The following is a 19514-nucleotide window of genomic DNA, read 5'->3' on the forward strand; positions in this document are numbered from 1 at the left end:
CCTCCCCCAAAAAAAACCCATCGAACGACAGAAAATCGAAATCGACCCAATTCGCTGCAAAATCGAAAGCAAAACTGCTTCGTTTAAATTCAAATGAAAACAAAATCCATTTAATGCTTCATAAATTTCCTCCAACCTAGCAGCAGTCAGCAGCGCTGCTCCACGACCGTTACGAGCGATCTTCAGCGTCTTCTGCACCGGTCCGTTCTGCACGTCGACAAAGGTATGGGAAAGTTTCTTTCTAATCGAAACCACTCGATGGGAGGAATTGAAGAGGACGATGCAGGGAGTGGTTGAAATTGGCTAACGGTAGATTGTATGTATGCTCGGTGGGTTTCGGGACACAGGAAGGTAAAGAAAGGCAATTTTGATGCTGGTCATTGTAGAGAAAAAAGAAGCTATTTTCTAGTCAAACTCATCGTAGCAGGCCGGTGAGCAAAGTCTGGGCCTCCAGTGCTGGACGAATCGTTTTACCAATGTTCGACGATACCTTCTCGCGTGCTCCAAGGTTTTACCAATGTTTCGAAGGTGCGCAAGTCAACCGGAAACAAGTGGCGTTTTGTGTGTTGTTTTCATTTTTATTTTTCTCTCGGGTCTAACTTTATGAGAATTATGGGTCGCAAGGTATGGGTGAGGCAAGGGATGATGGACGAGAGAGATGGACAGCCAGAGTGAAAGGATTGCGGGAAGGTGTTCGGATACGTGCATTTCCTCCATTCGTTCAAGTTGAGCTGAGTTAACGGTTCAGAAGAAGCTCTTTTGAAACTTGGGGACGCGGACAACGGGAATGGCAAGAAGAGATGAACCTTTCTCCATTCCATCGAGTGCATCCTTTCATATATGGGTGTACATTTTTCTCCATCCGTTTGACCTTCTCGCAAATGAGCCAACAAAAAAAACAAAACAAAAAAAAAACGAATAAAAAACGCCAACCGACGCTGTATTTCAATAAGATACTAGGTACACGTCCAGGTAGGGTAGGATGTTACCCTGTAGCGTGGTGTGATAAAATTGAGCTGTAAAGTCGAATTAATTACCGTGCATACCGTGGGCAGCGTGGCGTTACATGGCGCCATTAACGGTCGGTCTTGCCAGGATTGCAAAACGTGCGAATCGTTAAGGCGTGCGGCCATTAAGGATGCATTACGAGCGCAGGTAGTGAGGAAAAGCATGAAGAAGAAGCAAAAAAAAATCCTCTTTTGGGTTTGAGATTGCTGAGCAGGTTTTTAAAACAAGGATCCCCGTCCACAAGGAAGGTTTTTTTTTCTTCATTTGCATCGTTTTGCCATTGATTTAAGGTAATGGGTTGAATGATAGTTTCAATTAGATTTTTTTAATTTCTTTTTTACAGTTTCAATCGGAATAGAATTACTTGTCTCAAGGAGGAACTGTTATGTTATTGTGGTCTTTGAACTTACATAGAATGATAATAATTGTTGTTGTTTGAAAATGATAAAGTTTGATAAAAGTTAAAAAATTATTGAAAAGAGAAGTATGCAAATCAGTGAATCAAATAGGAAAAAATAAGTAAGAAAAAAGATGAAATTCCAGAAACAGTACAAAAACCTCCACGAACAATGAAACGTCACATGAAACAAATGTTTCGCACAAAAAAGAGGGAGGTAAAACAAAGCAAACCAGCAACAAGCCAAACGATGGAAAATCATAATAATGGCCGGTGGGCTGGTGACTCGGTATGGTACCGATAGACAGCAGCACACAGCATCGGTATACGCGCTTCACGGAGCATAATTTAGAAAACAGTAAATTTTATTAAACGCTCCACTGATCACCGTAATTGGGTTGATGATTTTATTGAATTTATTTCGCTTTATTTATGGAGCCGCACTGGCCGCCACTGTCAAGTTTTGGGGGGAGGACGGAATGGTGGACGGGAATGGTCTGTCTTGGGCACGTGAAGAGAATGAGTACAATGAATTTCCGGATAGGGCCGTGATTTTGTATTTTTTTTGGGTTTGTTTTATATTTCACTGTACATGCTTTTTTGCGTGACACGCGATGGGATTGCACTGATAGGTTTTGATAGCAGACAGAGGATGTGATAAAAAAAGTATGAAAATGCATGAGAAAGAAAGAGCACATAGGCACCAACACGAATGTACCGGACAGGATAGCGTATAAAAATGATTAATTGAATTGCTGTTAGGAACACGACTCGTTGAAAAAAAAGAGAGATGAAATGCCGTTTTGTGCGATGGAGACGCCTGGTGACGGTCTTTGATGGAGACGCCTGGTACCTGGTACAGTTCAATTCGCATTCTCGTGCAGATTTCAATTACGATTGCGTGGAGTCTAATGTTTAGCTGCTTTACTCAAATTAGTGGCTTGTTTCTCATCATTATTATACTTTTTTTAGTTGCTCTTCGATTTTTTTTCCACAGCCGGTGTTAATTTCGTTCGAGCGAACGGAACGGAATGGTTCACATTAATACGATCGAATTTAGAAGATCTGGTAACATTCGCTTCCTCCATCAGTCAATGAGCATTGATTGTGCCTAATCAAACCGTGTCTCGTATGATCGATTTTTCGCTCTAGTAACTTTCAGCCATGTTTCAATTTCGATGCCAACCTCGGTTCGAGTTCGCATTCCGGTACAGCAATGGAACACCACTTTCTCATCTTCAGCAAAATACACAACATTCGGAATACACGAATGCGTGTGTGTGTGTGTGTGTTGGCGTGGAGAAACGACCTTATCCAGACAAATATAGCCGAACCGAACGTGGACTGGTACGAAGTATCGTTGATGTTGATTTGTTAGCTTGCGACATATTTATTTAGCCGCACGACCGTTAAATTATGGAATATTATAGCTTTCACCGGGTGTTTGAATCCGGACCGTAGCGGCAGTGCTGGTGGCCGGATGCAATCAAGGTGTGCTGTCACGTATACGTAAGTCCTCATGGCCCTGAATACACCCTACAAAGGGTGAAGAAGGTTTCGTAGTAAGGAATGGCAATGGACTCCTCTGCCGAACCGGGGCCCCCGACCGATACCCCCTGACAGGCGGCTGCAGGAAATATACGCCATCAAACCCAATCAATAGGGCTGACCGAATAAATCGTGTGCCTACGTGCTATTAGTTTGCGATACGAATTTCGCTTAACGCAAATACATAAGCGGCTTTTGGGGTGGTTTTTGGTGTGGTTTGTGAAGGGGATGGGTTGGGAAAACTTCTTTTGGAATCTAGGCGCTTTGCTGAATGTTGGGAAATAGGCTAAAGTGCTCAGCCAGGTAGTGAAAGAGCATGCTTCCGGGTGAGCATTGAAACTGTCTCACCAAATCGATTGCTTTAATTTATGGAACATTTAGAACTTTTAGTACGATCGCTGTATTCGAATCGTATCGGTTCCATGAATTGATGGCTTTTCTGAACTACAATTCGTCAAACATCTACTTGAAGGCTATTAAAATAGGTTATGAATATGTTCATCAACAGGTCTAAATCATACACACCAACTCTATGAGCAACAACATGTTTTCTCTTAAAATTAAACTGTTTTTTCAACGGTTGTACAATTATGGTGTTAAGTGAAAACATTTTCAATTATTTATCAACATCAAAATTGTTCTCTTCCGTGGAAATTATTAGCAAAAAAAGAAGCAAAATAATTGTTTTTGTGTCGACCCCAGGCCGCATTGCGTTGGGTGATTTTTAAATTGAAATTCACATCTGATAACGATTGCTCCGGAGGGAACATTACAATCTTTGCATAAAATCATCATTTTACCCTGGAGTCCGCTTTCCTATCATCCATCAAGCACATGTAGGCAGACACAGCACACACACACACAGCACACCCGGAACGATTAGGGGATGATCAATTAATTTAGTTCGACAATAAATTTACATCTCATTTCGCAGACCAGGTTACACCCAGCGTACACTGACGGCGTCACCGAGCAGTTGCTGGCAAATGGTATTGTACCGATTTTAATGTGTGTCTTTGCTCGAGTCACTTTTAGTGTTCCTCTCTCTCTTAGCTTTAGTTTCGCATCGCACCGGCAGGTGCGGGCACAATCTACCCGTTGCCATAATCCCAAACTACCACAAATCACCATAAATGGTACCGTTGACTCCACGGTTAAATTCTCCACCCGCGAAGACTCTTAACAAGGGGGCGACCTCTCGTATGTTCCGCCGTCCCACCAGTCCAGACGCACACATAAATCATGCGCAATTGGTTGCGCGCGATAATGCTAATTGCTGACGCTTATCAGTGTGGCGCATCGGAGGATTGGTTCGCGCGACCCAGCGCCCAGCGGTGCGTTTTATCGATCGAATGAGTCGCTGGCAGGGAGTCCTTTTTTTTTTGGTTGCAAGCTTGATACCACAAACTTCCGCCTTGTTGGCCTGGCGGAAGCTGGTGGAGGTTCGAGACCACTCTAGACGCAAACACTCGATCCGCGTATGGTGAAGCAGGCTTTCCATGAACATTGCACAGAAAAGGGATTCACTAGGAAAACCGCGCTTGGAATTCGATTTCAATATCGATTTACAAATTATGTTTAGAGATGCTCGGCCCAAGGGTCGGTGTGTGTGTGTTTGTGTTTTCATCGACACTGGTACGCACGTACAAAACATGCACAAACACACAAGCACAAAACTACATAAAGAAAGGAGCAATGAAGCGTGCCCCGTTTCGGTGCTTGGGAAAACGAGAATGTTGCGGAGAAATTGTGGCAAATCAAGAGCATCGTTGGAACTGGAAACCAATCGAATGCGTGTTTTTGGTTTAATGAATTTTTAGCAATCTACAGGCAGGGGGTGTGGAGGAGGGTGGGGGCGAGATTGGCGGGAATTTGTATGTGAAACGGCAAAGCAATCACATCCACTCTTCCCCGTCGATAGCCTTATCTGTACCAGCCTTCAGCCGTGGTGTGTACGGGCTGGGTTTTACACTTTCACATTCTTGCTCGAGCATTTAATGAATATTTGCGCTACAATGTACGTAGCATGAGCTTTGCTTCCTGTGAATCGGGCTAGAACGGGATCAAATGCAATCGTACCGTGCCGTGGGTTGGGTTTTGGGCGGGAGCACTCGGTAGGCCCAGCACCGAAGTGGGTGGAAGAATTTAATAAACGACAAATTTATTCCATTTCATGACAAAAGTCATGACGCAATGGAACCAGCAATGGAAGGGCGGATCAGATGAGGGAAATTGTATTTATTTAGAATGACAAACGCTGAAGAATGCGCCACGATGTGGGAGAGCAAGAGGGGGTGGTGGTGGTGGTGAGGTGTGCATCAAAATCATGTAACGCCTGATCGAACCATGGACCATGGATTGAAAGCATTGCGGAAAATAAATCAAATGTAATCGGGATGCTATGCGAATGATCGGTTTTTGTGATGTGATGTTGAGGAAATTTTTTCACTGCTCGTCGTTACAGAAATGCATTTTATCTGTAGCTTCAAACATATTAGTTGCAACAATTTATAAGGGGTAAGAGTGGCATAGATGTAGGAAGTGTTCGTGTGGTTTAAGAACAGCGTCGTTGTTAGTAGAATTAGTATTTCGGGTGTCCAATAGGAGATAATTGCGTTGGGTTTCCACATCACTGGATCAATAAATAAATATCCCGTCCTGTCTAAGCCAAGGAAAGCGATGAATGACCTCCTGAAGTTGCTTGTTGCCTAAAAGCTTTGTTTTAAGTTTGATGAATGTTAATGAGACAGTTTTCATTACTGTGTGGTACTACATTTGATAAACTATTCATCTAAAAAGTTTTTTACTTCAAACTTCCTTGTTTGAATCATTTAATGAAGACTTTGTTTTGTTTCACTCGCACGAGATAGAGCTGATGCAATTATACAGTCGCAATGTTGAGAAGAACATACAAAGATATAACCTCTCACCACTTGAAACACTTCGACGTCAACCGAGGATTAACCGCAAATCCTTATTGAAACAGATGAACATCAGAAACGCCAGATAAACGTCGGTTCATCATCGACTGGGCAAAGCAATGTGTCCGCCCCCAGCAACAACCTCATGCTTACACGTCTGCTTCTCCATCAGCTTCATCAGCGTAAATTGTTTGGCTTAAAACTAAACGATCCGAAGCGTGGCAAATGCGTTCGACAAAACCCGATTGCTGTTGTGCTTGGTGGGAAGCAAAGATTTGCCAGCAGCTTCACCAAACACGGAAACAGTCGCTCGCGTCTTACAGTCTAAAGACAGTGCCTCCCCACCCTAGTGCGGGACCCCCAAACGATGGTGACCATTATTTTAAGGTAAAGCTCATTATTCTTCATTCGCGGATTACACTTCCACGAGGGGTAACAGTAACGTGGTGTGAGTGTTTCCAAAAAGAAAGAAAAAACACCATTCGCGTTTGCCAAATCGGTTGTGGAATGTAAAGTTTTACGCTGGAGTGTTTTGTGTCCCCGTGGTTCCTAGCGCTCCACGTCGAATGTGCAGCGCAGAACGAAAATGCGCAAATCCGAAGATAAAAACGGACAATTTATCACCTGAGACGTTTTCGGGAAATAAATGTTTGTGCATTCATTGTAAAACCGGTGTCGTTGCGTTTCGTTTCGTGGTGTTTCGTTGTACCGGGTTCCGGCGGAGATCGAACTCGACATGTACGTGAGCCATTTTATTTAGTGTGGCACTAGTGTGCAATTGCAATCAGATTGGTTGTAGTGAGATAGTTTGGCTTGGATGTAGTAAGAATAATGAGTAAATAATGGTCTGTTTTTAAATCCAGCCTTGATTAAAGTTATTGTTTTCAATGAAATTAATTCACTTCCAATGGTGAGCTGTAGTGCAATATTCTAACAGGGAGATTTCAATACAAAAAGCATTAATTTATGGTTCTTTTCTTTTCTAAGTTTATGTTTATGAACAAAAGAAATTAAAATTGCAACCTGTTTTTTGCCCTTTTTTGGTTTTAACATAAACATTTCCAGCACTTTAATGTATCGCCAGTTTCGTAGGGATTTAAATGATGTTACACAGTAATTTTTTTATCCACGAAATATTTTCAACGTAATATTATAGTAAATAATGAATTCCAGCTCTATGTTCATTACATTTTTTAATGTGCTGTGATCAGGTGAAGATCACAAGCCACACCATTGACCTAACCTAGTTTGCTTGCATTTTTTTTAATCGTTCAAACCCCATCAAAAGCCATCGAACCGACCACAATAAGCTGACGTGTGAAATATTTCACAAAATACAAAACCACAAAACATGCAGCGGATGCAACTGCAACTGCATCTAGCCACAACCGTGGCTCGGTTCGGATTATCAATTATGTTGTTTGCTGTTCAAGGGTGACAAAGCAGTTTGAATAGAGGAAGGAGATTTTTTTTTCTTGTCCTTGCCCTTACCCACCCTGTGTAAACGGAATCTATTTGATGCGACGAGCAAACAAATGGCAATGCGTTGTAGTATTATCATTAGCTTAACAGAAGCGTCACGAGAGCTGAACAGAACAGCGCAAACACCAAATCTACTTGCAATAATGCTGGTAGAAACAATGCTGAGCATGCCTGTTTCTTCTTCATTCGGTTAAATTGGGATCCGGTCGCTGTGCCGTGTAGCATCGGTGTCCTTTTATTCGCCGTACCGTCTTACCGGGGTGTAGCTTTGCTTAAGCGTGTAGCGTGCATCTTCGCTTGTGTCTTTACGCTTGTGAAAGCGATGGAAGAGGTGGTGAAGGTGAAAGTGTGGAAAGGAGTGCCGGAAGTGGGAACGAGAGCTTGCATATTCGACCTAGCGCCGGACTGGCTGCAAGTTCATTGTTTGGTTTAATGGTTTCGCAGGACTTTAAACTTTCAGCAAAGGTGCAAGATGCAGGACCGAGCAGAGAATGGGTGCCGGATTTGGCTAACGATTTTGGCCCGGCAGCAAGATGGCCACGCCAGGCGTACTCGTTGCGTGAAGCTGGTGTACGGTAAAACTGGCGAACGGGAATGTGGGTGAAATTTATGTGTGTTGTTGGAAAATTCCACCCGTAAATCATGTAAACAACATCCAGAAGCAGGAATGGAAAGCAAAAGGAGGAAACTGCAGCTGCACCACGGTCCACGACACCCACATCCGGGGGTTTTTCACTGTGCGAAGAATGCGCAACGAGGAAAGGGTCCCGTTTGTTCCTCAGATTGAACATTCGATGGCCACTCTATCGTTCTACTATTGCACACTATTGCGCGTCTCTGTGTGTGCGAGTTGCACTAGCTTTTGTTTTCTAGCACGGTGCAGTGTTGCCAGCGAACAGTGTTGTCGTTTGGCTACATTTACCTACGAGCGTTTGTCCTTGAGTCGTTGGGAATGCATCCATATAGAAGGCGCGGAACAGGGTAAGGGTGATGCTCTCAGTTAGTGCATTTGTTATTGTAATGATAAATGATTTTCGTCCCATCCTTTGCATTTGAACAGCTGAGTCCTGTGTCGTCAGCCATCGCCATGGGTTTGAAAATCATGCAGCTACCGTGGAAAAGAACTGCCAGCTTACACCACCGTGTGTCATTTTTTACCATATACGCGGGTATGTTTATATGTGTTTGTGTATAGTATTATTGCAGCAGCCTGCGTGTGTGTGTACGTGTTATGATATTCTTCATGAGCGTGGGTTATTTGCATATAGCGGAAGTCACCGTGCGCGTAACTGCCACAAAGGCACGCTGAACAGGGCACCCGATCAGTTGTTTTATCACAATGGTCGGAAGTGGGACGGTTTTATCATCCGGTAAAGCGACCTTTATTGATGTCGCAAATGGAGGTGGATACCACTCAAAAGCTTTGCCGACCTCGTCGATTACGGTACGGTGTGTGTAAGTGTGCTCATCACTAAATATGCATGAAATGGGATATTTTCATGACATGAGACATGAGAGATACTTGCAAATACTTTCACGTCCTTTCACGTTGAATAATGTTTTGTTGTCTTTAAAGTAAGCTAAAGGTTTACTGATAAAAGTTTGGTTTCAAATATTTTTTAAAAAGCTATTTTAAGTAGATATCGCGTTTTGTGCAACAAAATAAGATGGAAAGTTAAACATGTTTTAATATAAAACAAAAAAATATTTTCGAAAAGCTTTGGGTAAAGCACATTGCATCGTTAGTATGTACTTAATAATTGACTGCCATAATATTTGGTACTCAGCTCTTCTAAGTACTCACCAATTAGTACCCTGTTTCACTCACAGATGGCGCATCTTTTGGAACAGATATTTCAGTGATCTATGATTAAAAGGTTTCAGTTTTTCGTTTTCTAACTGGAGTCATTGTTTATTTGACTAGCAAATTACTTTCATTTGTAACAATTTCGTCGTTGACGTCGTGAGACGATAGCGAACTAGCCTAAGTGGCTAAATTAGCCATTCCCATCATTATGGTATAGATCAAACGACAGGTTTTGGCGAACAAATCTGCCGATACCGTTGTTAATCCACCGGCAGAAAAGTCGTTAGTATTGTTGGCTTGCATTATCATTAACATCATTGTGCGTTTTATAGAATTTCCGTACGGAAGGTACCGTGTCCAATTGAACCCATATAGTTGAAAGCTTACACTGCGGTTCTGCGTTGGAGAGGATATACTTATAAGACATCTGGATTTCGTGGAATTCACTCAAACTTACCAATTGTACCAATGTCTCAACAAGCATGCACAGTCCAAAGGTTTCCACAAAGAAAACGGCGGTCGCCAGTAGCGGAACGGCCATCCCGAGCGAAGAGCTACCGGGTATGACAAGAACGCGCGCCATGAAAGCAGCTACGATGATCATGTAGAAGGAAAAGTGTACGAGGGAATAGTTTCGTATCCGCATATGCATAACTGCCACGATTAGTTCCGAGTGTCGTCGTGCGTGTTTGTGCACAAGTTCTCGAACAACGCGCTCTTCATTTCCTTCAAGATCTAGAAGGAGTTGATCATGTATCTGCTTGTCTAGAGTAGACAATGAGTGAAGAAACACTCGGAACTCGGTGATGGTAAAGCGTAGAAGAACGATAATAATCATTTGACCCATCGCATGGTACCATGCCCAAAAGTAGCCAGCACAAGCGTAACAGAGCTGGGTCAGTGTATCAAATTTTGGTGCACGTTCGGATAGATCAATCGGGAAATGGGTGATGATCGTCACAAAAGAGTCTTTCACTGCCATGTTTTGACACACCCAAACCGTTGCACACAGAAATTGACACACTAGGTATGATCCAAGGTAACGATTATTCTGCTTTACCGTTCTTCGGCGAATGGTCTCGGCGTACGGCGTGCCAACTTCAAAGTTCGGATTTTCATCCAAGAACTCCATGGCGTTGATGTGCGATTGATACTGTTGCAAGCAGATATTGCGTACAACGATGGACGAGAACATGGTCAGCATGCTGAAAATATCCATCACAACACGGACGTCTTCCTGGTGGGTTAAGTCGTACGCCATACCCACCAGATGAGCTATCAAAATAATCAAGCAAATTTTCTTGATGCCGATCTCCAGATTCGTACGGGGACGCTGAATCAACATGGCCGCTGTCAGAATACGAAGTTGTCTGTAAGATATCGTCAGAGCTTTGAAATTCCGATTTGATACTTACGAGAAACAACGTCCAGACAGCGCAACAAACAAAAGTGCTTCGAAGGATGCCCAACGTTGAAGTGATCTTGTAGAAAACTGAGACCACATTGTATAATACGTTGCAATGCCATCTTTACTATGGCCGATACTTTTGTCAGCTTGCAGTTTCGGAATGCAATTGTGACTGAAGCTAGAAGCTCATTGATTTTATAAAGCAACGTTATCCAATGTTGTCACATGGGTACAGTCCCACGATTCAATAATTGAAGCCAGCCAGGTGTCATGGAATGCAGGAAAAAAGCGTCTTGATTCTCATAGACTTCAATCAGTTTCGTTTGTTACAAACGAATATTTATAGCTGAACTGATTTCATAATATCAAATTCCACATTCCTTTTTCCATGAAAAATATATTTTCAAAAGGATTTCTACTTTAGATATAGTATCATAAGAACGTTTGTATAATACCTAATAAGTTTGATCCTAAACACCAACAAGTTTGTTATTTTTTAAACAAGATTTTAATAGAACGACTGTGATTCACATTTTAATTGACGAATTAGTTAGTCCTGGGTATCATTAGCCTTTCGTTGATTTGAATTTCATTGAAGAAAAGACAATTTTCAATTTTCTAACTTGATTAATTGTTTATTATACTTGAAAATTGCATTTACCTGTAACAATATCGTCGTTGATGTCGTGAGATGATAACGAACCAACCTAAGTGGCTAAATTAGCCATTCCCATCATTATGGTGTAGATCAGACGACAGGTTTTGGCAAACAAATCAGCCGATACCGTTGTTAATCCACCGGCAGAAAAGTCCTTCGTATTGTTGGCTTGCATTATCATTAACATCATGGTGCGTTTTATAGAATTGCCGTACGGAAGGTACCGTGTCCAATTGAACCCGTACAGATGAAAGCTTACACTGCGGTTCTGCGTTGGAGAGGATATACTTATGAGACACCTAGATTCTGTGGAATTTATTCAAAACTTACCAATTCAATTAGTTGCTCGATTAGCATGCACAGTCCAAAGGTTTCCAGGAAGAAAACGGCAGTTACCAGTAGTGGAATGACCATCCCGAGCGAAGAGCTACCGGGTATGACAAGAACGCGCGCCATGAAGGCGGCCATGATGATCATATAGAAGGAAAAGTGTACGAGGGAATAGTTTCGTATTATCATCCGCATATGCATAACTGCCACGATTAGTTCCGAGTGTCGTCGTGCGTGTTTGTGCACAAGTTCTCGAACAACGCGCTCTTCGTTTCCTTCAAGATCTAGAAGGAGTTGATCGTGTATCTGCGTGTCTAGTGTAGACAATGAGTGAAGAAACACTCGGAACTCGGTGATGGTAAAGCGGATAAGAACGATAATGATCAACTGACCCGTCGCATGGTACCAAGCCCAAAGAAAACTGGCGAAGGTGTAACAGAGTTGCGTCAGTGTCTCCAGCGCTGGTGCTCGTTCGGATAGATCAATCGGGAAATGGGTGATGATCGTCACAAAAGAATTCTTCATCACCATGTTCTGACACACCCAAACTATCGCCGTGAGAAATAGAGCCATCAGGTACGATCCGAGGTAGCGATTATTCTGCTTTACCGTTCTTCGCCGGATAGTTTCGGCGTACGGCGTGCCAACTTCAAAGTTCGGATTTTCATCCAGCAACTCCATGGCGTTGATGTGCGATTGATACTGTTGCAAGCAAGTGTTGCGAGCGACAACGGCTGAGAACATGGACAGAATGCTGAAAATGTCCATCGCAACACGGACGTCTTCCTGGTGGAAAATGTCGTAAGCTAGTCCTGCGGTATGCGTTAGTAAAATGACCAAACTGATCATCTTGATGCAGAGCTCCAGGTTCGATCGGGTACGCTGAATCAACATGGCCGCTGTCAGAATACGAAGTTGTCTGTAAGATATCGTCAGAGCCTTGAAATTCCGATTTGATACTTACGAGAAACGACGTCCAGACAGCGCAACAAACAAAAGTGCTTCGAAGGATGCCCAACGTTGAAGTGATCTTGTAGAAAACTGAGACCACATTGTATAATACGTTGCAATGCCATCTTTACTATGGCCGATACTTTTGTCAGCTTGCAGTTTCGGAATGCAATTGCGACTGAAGCTAGAAGCTCATTGATTTTATAAGGTATGGTTATTCAATGTTGTCACATGGGTACAGTCTCACGATTCAATAATTGAAAGCACAATGTTTCAAATGTGTTCTTGCTTATGTTCTTGTGATCAAAGTGGTTGTTTCTCAAAATGTATGAATTTGATATTTATCAACATGTGTTTCATTCCATACTCTTCACGAACAGCAATGATTCTGGCTAGAGCATTAGACTTACGGGTCACATGTCAATATCATCTTATGATGTCATCTTTGTTGGAACCTTTTATTAATATGAAATTCTAAAAACGCTATTCAATTACCATGATGACAAGTAATTTAATAAAGTAAAATGATTTTTATCAAAACAATATATTCACCTCATCATTGTCTATTTTCTACTAAACTAATTCTACCCATTTCTACGGGAATCATGACCAAATCATCAAATACCACAAAATAAGAATGAAATCGTATAACAAACAGGAAAACCTTGTTTGCACTACACTCGGGGAGAATTTGGAATGGCTTTTGCAATTATAGCTAAATTCCAATGCAATGGCCAACAGTGCGTTTGCTGTGTTGGGTGGTACGTAAGTTTTAATCATACAGATTACATTTGTGCTATGTTCCAGTATATTTGCTAAGCAGTCAGCATGCGTTAGAATGGACGTTCATGTAAATAGAACGAGTTCCATATATTACCGACATCGTTTCTATCAATGTTTTCTTGTTGAAGTTAGTTTAGTTAAAATATTTTCTGTATATGTATTAAATATTTTATATTGGTTTGAAGTAATGTGTTATTAATAACCTATGGTTGGAATTTTTCTGATTTACTAAGAATATGTGAGCGTATTCTTGGTAAACAGAAACATCAGCAACGTTGTTTTGATATTTTTAGGAAGCAAATCCGATTGCAAAACCAGTTCGAGAAGGCACTTAAACCTACCCCTTAAGCTCATAAATGGCGACAGAAGTCCTCATTGGCCGGTCGGTCGGTCGGTCGGTCGGTCGGTCGGTCGGTACTGTATTCAGTTCGGCCTTCCATTAATTTGATGCATTTTCGAATGATTTGATTGCAATCGGCACTCTGTGTTTACGGCCCGGGTACAAAAAGAGCCTAGCAACAAGCGCCCTAATGATTGCAAACCCAATATAGGTTGGACGGCATTCGGGCATCTGACGGCCGGATGGTGCATCCGTTCGTTTCAGTACCGAGTACTAATTCCTGGTATTGCAACTAGCCCGGTGTGAGGTTATGAATTGGTCATGCTGCTTTGGCTTTCAATCGATATTTATTTTTCATCAATGAAATGAATCTTGCCATACCGGAGCTTTCCCGTCAGTAGCCTCGGACTGTTAGATTATTCGTTCGAAGAAGAAGGGGATACAGTGGAATCCTACCACATCTTGTTGATGTTGGTGTTGTCAATTGGATGCATATTTCATTGCGAGCCACTTTCTTTTGAAGTTCGCCTTGGACATTCCATTTATTGAGCGAAGTTATAGGATCGAAAGTTGTCTTCTGTTTGTCAGTACCGGGTTAATATCGCATGTGGTAGAGGTGCTTTTTGTGTCCCTGGCAGTTGTCGTAGTGATAGTTTCTTTGATAGCATCACAAACCATTCCGTATAAGTAGGAAAATAATCATTCAAATGTAATAGCTCCGATGTAAGGATGTACATACAATTTGTTAAGCGCCTAAATGCAGGCAATGCGTTTTGGTAAGTATGATCACTTAAAGTTAGTTCGAACCAATCGTTAAGCGGAAAAGAAGGAAACAAAATACGATCACAAAGCTTCCAAAAAAACACGGAAAATGCAATATTCACGAATAATATTTTCGAACAAACTCAATTGCAGTAAAAGTTGCAATTATACCGCCATATCAATCGGCCATTCCAAAGTCTTAAGTAGCATTCTACGGTTCTTCCAAGCATGCGATATGCTTCCCTATGCCAACACTTTAAATTTTCCTTTGTACTTGAAGCTGGCGGTTTTCCCATCTGCAACAAACGCTCGAATATGGTGCAGAATAACGGGCGTGTACCCTGGTTTTTTGTCGTTGCATTTCTTTACCCTTTGGCCATAAATTGTAAACTGTCACTTGAAAAAGTGGACGAAAATTTGGCTCCGGAAAACGATTAAACCGGTGCAACTTGTCTCAGTTTGGAGCACTGTATTTTTTGGTTCACGGTGTACTTTTGCGAAGGATTTTCTTAGTTTTACAAAAACTTTTCGTTACGAATGGGGTTAGTGCATTTGGTAGAAGTAATATCCACCATCCTGGGATGGGATAGGTGTGCGTTTTTTTTGGTGTCTTTCTCTCTATCTTTCTCCAGTTGTGCCAAACTGTGGCCTTCGTTGTGCTTAGCAATGTGAGGTAGAGCAATTGGAATGTGTTCAATTTTACGAGGAAGATATTGAAGTGGTTAACTTCTTTCTAAAGGCGGAAACTGAAGGAAACCAACTAGCAAGAAAAGGAAGAGAAGTGTATAATAAAGGATAAGCATAAGAAGAATCAAAAATATTGAGAGCATTGGTGTCCTTGCAGAAGCAATAATACCCTTTGCGGATACTTCTAGAATAGAATAGAATAGACGATAATTTCTGTACAGCTGTTTCTCTTTTCTCATCTGACATTGTAAAGGATACATTCCAATGTAAGAATGAAATTTCATTAAATTGATTTGATTTTCTTGATCAAAATTAGCTTGGATCATCGGATGCATCAGATAGCTTCGAACATTTAACTCAGCTAATGGAAGGCATTTTTGGTTTAAAACCGTTATGGTTTTTGAATGAAACCTTCAATAAGGTTTTCCACAAAAAGACGCTACAAAAGTTTTCGATTAGGTACAGAACCAAAAGGAACAAACATTATGATCGTTCCATCGCATATCGGCCGGGTGAGACAGTGGGCAGCGTAAGAAAGCATCACATCCGAATGTGTGCGATTGCTGGAGCAGAACCGTTTGCGTTCTTACAGCCCACCATAAGAATGAAGGCCGGGCACAGCACAATATCAGCCCACTCGACCACGGCCACAATCCAAAAGTCGGAATATTTATGAATGCAATTTATTTTTATGATGCAGTCCCACCGTTACCATTTGCTTTTTTCTTCTCTCTCTCTCTCTCTCTCTCTCTCTCTTTAACCTATCTTCTTTTTCTTCACTGTTGCGAGCGGTTTGCCCTCAGACATTCTCTATCCGGTATACTCAATTTCCTCTACTGGAAAGCACCTGCGTCAAGTGCTTCCGGTTTTGCGATGGACAGGGAAAGTTGAAAATCCTTGATAGTCCTTGCCCGTGGCTTCAGTGTCACCGATACTTAGGAAGTCAGACAGGGAATGAATCTTTCCCGGTTTTTTTTTCTCTCTGGACGCAGAAGAGAAAAGGCACATGTGGCAAGGATACGTTTCTTACTACGTATATAACTGCTTCCCATTAGTTCGTTGCGCTGGTAAACTTGGCAGAAATAAGCAATGAGAAACGACAGCTTTGGTGCTTCCTTGCAAGAATAGCAGTTTAATACTTTCACCAGAAGGAATTAAAAAGCTATTAAATGTGAATCAACTCCGCAGATGAGCAAATCAAAGCAGGAGTGGAGGAAATTATTCATTTATAAATGTTAAAGTGAAGAGAAAAGATCGTTTTTCTCCATGCACAAAAAAAAAATCCGAAATTATACATCCCTTGAATGTACATTTTTATTTCGTTTCATACGGTGTGAGAATTGGTGTTTTGCGCTGTACAAACGCGACAAACACACGTTGTCGCATACCGCAAAGGATGATATAAGGTCTGCTCCAAAGGTACGGACTAAGGAAAATTTATATCCATCGATTTCCGGTCAGAAATGTAAGCAAATGTGGTTTGCAGTTCGTTCCTTTTTTTGCTTTTAGCTGCAACGAGCCTGGCGCTACATCCGTGCACCTCGTCGAGTATGAAAAGGTAGTATTAGAGGGATTTGAAGAATTTATAGGTCTACCGATAAATAGAGGTACTCCATCGTCTGATCGGTGCGACGGGTGTCCCCATCCACCTTGAAGATGGATGCGTTTTACTTGCAAGAAAAGTACCATCCCGGGGGTGGAGTACCATCGGTTGATGCCTCTGTTGACAGGATTCGGTAGCACAGCGAAAGAAAGGGAGAAATTACGTAGCATTAAATGTGATGAATGGTTTTAGCAGGAAATAGAAATGTTTTACAGAGAAAAAGAAATATAATTACACAAAGGAGGAACAATTGCTTCATTTGTTGCTGACGTGGTCAAATGCGTAATATGAATGTTGTATAAATTCAAAGAATTAATAATATTGTAGCTAAGGGATACTAATATGTGTATATGCACGTCAATGTTTCAATTATAACCTTTTTTTTTTAATTAATAAATAGTAAAAGGTATTTACATTTCTCTTTAATCTGTCCGATCAGGAATAATGAGCAATGTTGAAATAATTGTTTGATGTTTATTATCAATCGATAGAATCTCATTATGTTGAAATAAAATTGGCATCCCATCGTGTACTTTTATTGTTAATTTTGTGATTTATTATATATCCGATTTTCGTTTAAACTTTGAACTCAATAGAACTCGGTTCAAATTGAACTGATTGATTGTTTGAAATGGAAATTTAAGGGCCAAATATGAGGTGACACATAAAAATACCTTTTATTGCAAATACATGCTGTGAATGAACGTTTGAAAGGAATGTTTGTTTTGGGTGTGAAATGAATAAAAGATTAATTTATCATTAACTTTAGTAAACTACAGATGTTGCACAAATGATGAAAGAATTAGTTTAAGTGCATATTGATTGATTGTAAAACGTATTGCATGCAGAACATTTAATTAATTAATGCATGAAACATCAAAACCAAAATGGATTGATGCCAAAATGACTCCTTGTTGGCTTATTTAAAGTGCAAAAGCATCATCACAAGCGAGTAGATAAACTGTACAACTGCTGTAAACAGTTCAGTAGACAGCTGATACATTCCACCACACATGAAACGCAGCGGGACCTGTGACATACGGATCGTGATCAATAGTAACGCCTTCGTTTGGCGCATTGCACCAACCCAAGGGGTTGAGTAGACGGCCGACGCTTGCTCTTCGTGCAACAGCTCCATCTCGTCCACTTGCCAGCAGTACTGGAAAAACTCCAGCAGATAGATCATGATCATGCTGCACGAAAGGACAAGCTCGCTAAGATCGCTGGTTGTAGTGCAGAGTCGTAGCCCATTGATTGCCAGCAAGCAAACGATCAACACCAGCTCGAGCAGGATGCTAACGTTCATCTGTCGTTTCATGGTGCCAATGTGCTGCAAAAGTGACTCCTTATACACGACACGATCCTTCAGAAAGGTTACCAACTGAAGCGGATCCGACGGTGCACCGGCATACGAGTCGTTCAGGATGCGCAGTTCGATGGTGAGTGTTAGCAGATAGCTGCTGGTGATGACGTAGCTCCCGAAGAAGGTAAACATGAGCTGCGTGTACGATAGGTAGACATACAGACGAAATATCACCTTCAGCAATGTTGGCCAATCTGAAGCATCAAACGGTAGGTAAGTGATCGTGGGCAATAAAACGTTTTGCTTATATGCTTGTATCTCGGTCAAAATGAACCAGAATATAAGCGTCACTATCTGCAAACCCAACAGTGTGGAAAAGAAACGTCCTGCGGGTCGGATGGTTCTGGAGCGGATCTGTTCCGCACGCTCATTCAGATGGTGAAACTCCGAAGTGTTGATGAACTGCGCCGTGTCTTTTAATTCCGTGCGATAGATATTCTAAAAAAAAATACAATTCACATGATCGCTTTATTCCAAACAAGATGCCACCTGCTGCTTCCTTACGATTGTGATGACACGAAAAAAGGTTAGCAAAATACCACCGAACTGGTTAAACTGTTGTGCGAACTCCTCCAGCGAGATGGTGTTTGTGCAAATGACGCCAAAATTGTAAGCGATGAGCAGCTGTCCCAGTTGCAGGATGTAGAAAACAGACTGAAAGGTACGTGCCAACCGTGACTCGTCGTGCAGATGAATTCCGTTGATCGTGTCCATCCAATGGATCCATCGCAAGAAGCAAATGTTCGATGGTTGTCCCGATGTGTCCATAGTTTCGCTGTGGTAGCTGAACTGAAACTGATCACATTGGTGTACGTAGTGTTTTATATAGTGTATCTACTATTCTCATGATTATATATTATGGGCTTTGTGTATAATCTTCCATGTTGTGGGCGCTAACTCTTTGATCGTTCGTGGAACAAAGGTGTCTTTAACTAAAACAGTAAGGTGAGAAAATATTCAGCTGTGAAATTTGTATTATTACGATAGTGCTAAAAGGAACTGCTTAAGACAGATGATATGGAAATATTGAATACATTCGTTACGAACAGTGTATATTTTTACAATATAATTTTTACTTCGATTTCCATGGACTAGACTGTTGTCTATCCTTCTTCCCTAGATATAACTGAGTAGTATATCCTGTGTAATGGATAATTACATTCTCTCTCTCTCTCTTTCTCTCTTCTTGGCTTAACGACCTCTAAAGGTCACGCTGGCCATTTCTGGATTACTAGACTTATTTTTCCTCGTAGCCGGATAATCGGTTCTTGCTACGGTTTGGATGGGATTTGATCTCCAGTCTTGTCGTTTGGAAACTGCGCCGTTTATCACATACACCATTATGCCGTTTCTACTCCCATACGTGAAAACCAGGATACCCAATCCTTGTTGCGAGTAGCTCATTCAGAAGATATTCCGTGCAACCTCAGGGCACGACACTCTAGCAATTTTCGAAGATCGCACGG

The 19514-nt window shown here is 41.6% G+C and overlaps 1 protein-coding gene across 1 annotated transcript; it reads right to left on the reverse strand.

Moving 5' to 3' along the window:
* Window positions 1-17503: 17503 nt before the first annotated feature.
* Window positions 17504-18768, reverse strand: LOC125766447 (odorant receptor 42b). The gene has a single exon (XM_049432422.1). It carries the CDS (start codon window positions 18178-18180, stop codon window positions 17605-17607), a length of 576 nt encoding a protein of 191 aa, XP_049288379.1. The 5' UTR covers window positions 18181-18768; the 3' UTR covers window positions 17504-17604.
* Between the last annotated feature and the right edge of the window lie 746 nt (window positions 18769-19514).

The sequence above is a fragment of the Anopheles funestus genome, chromosome 2RL (assembly GCF_943734845.2).
Source record: "Anopheles funestus chromosome 2RL, idAnoFuneDA-416_04, whole genome shotgun sequence".
Classification (NCBI taxonomy): domain Eukaryota; kingdom Metazoa; phylum Arthropoda; class Insecta; order Diptera; family Culicidae; genus Anopheles; species Anopheles funestus.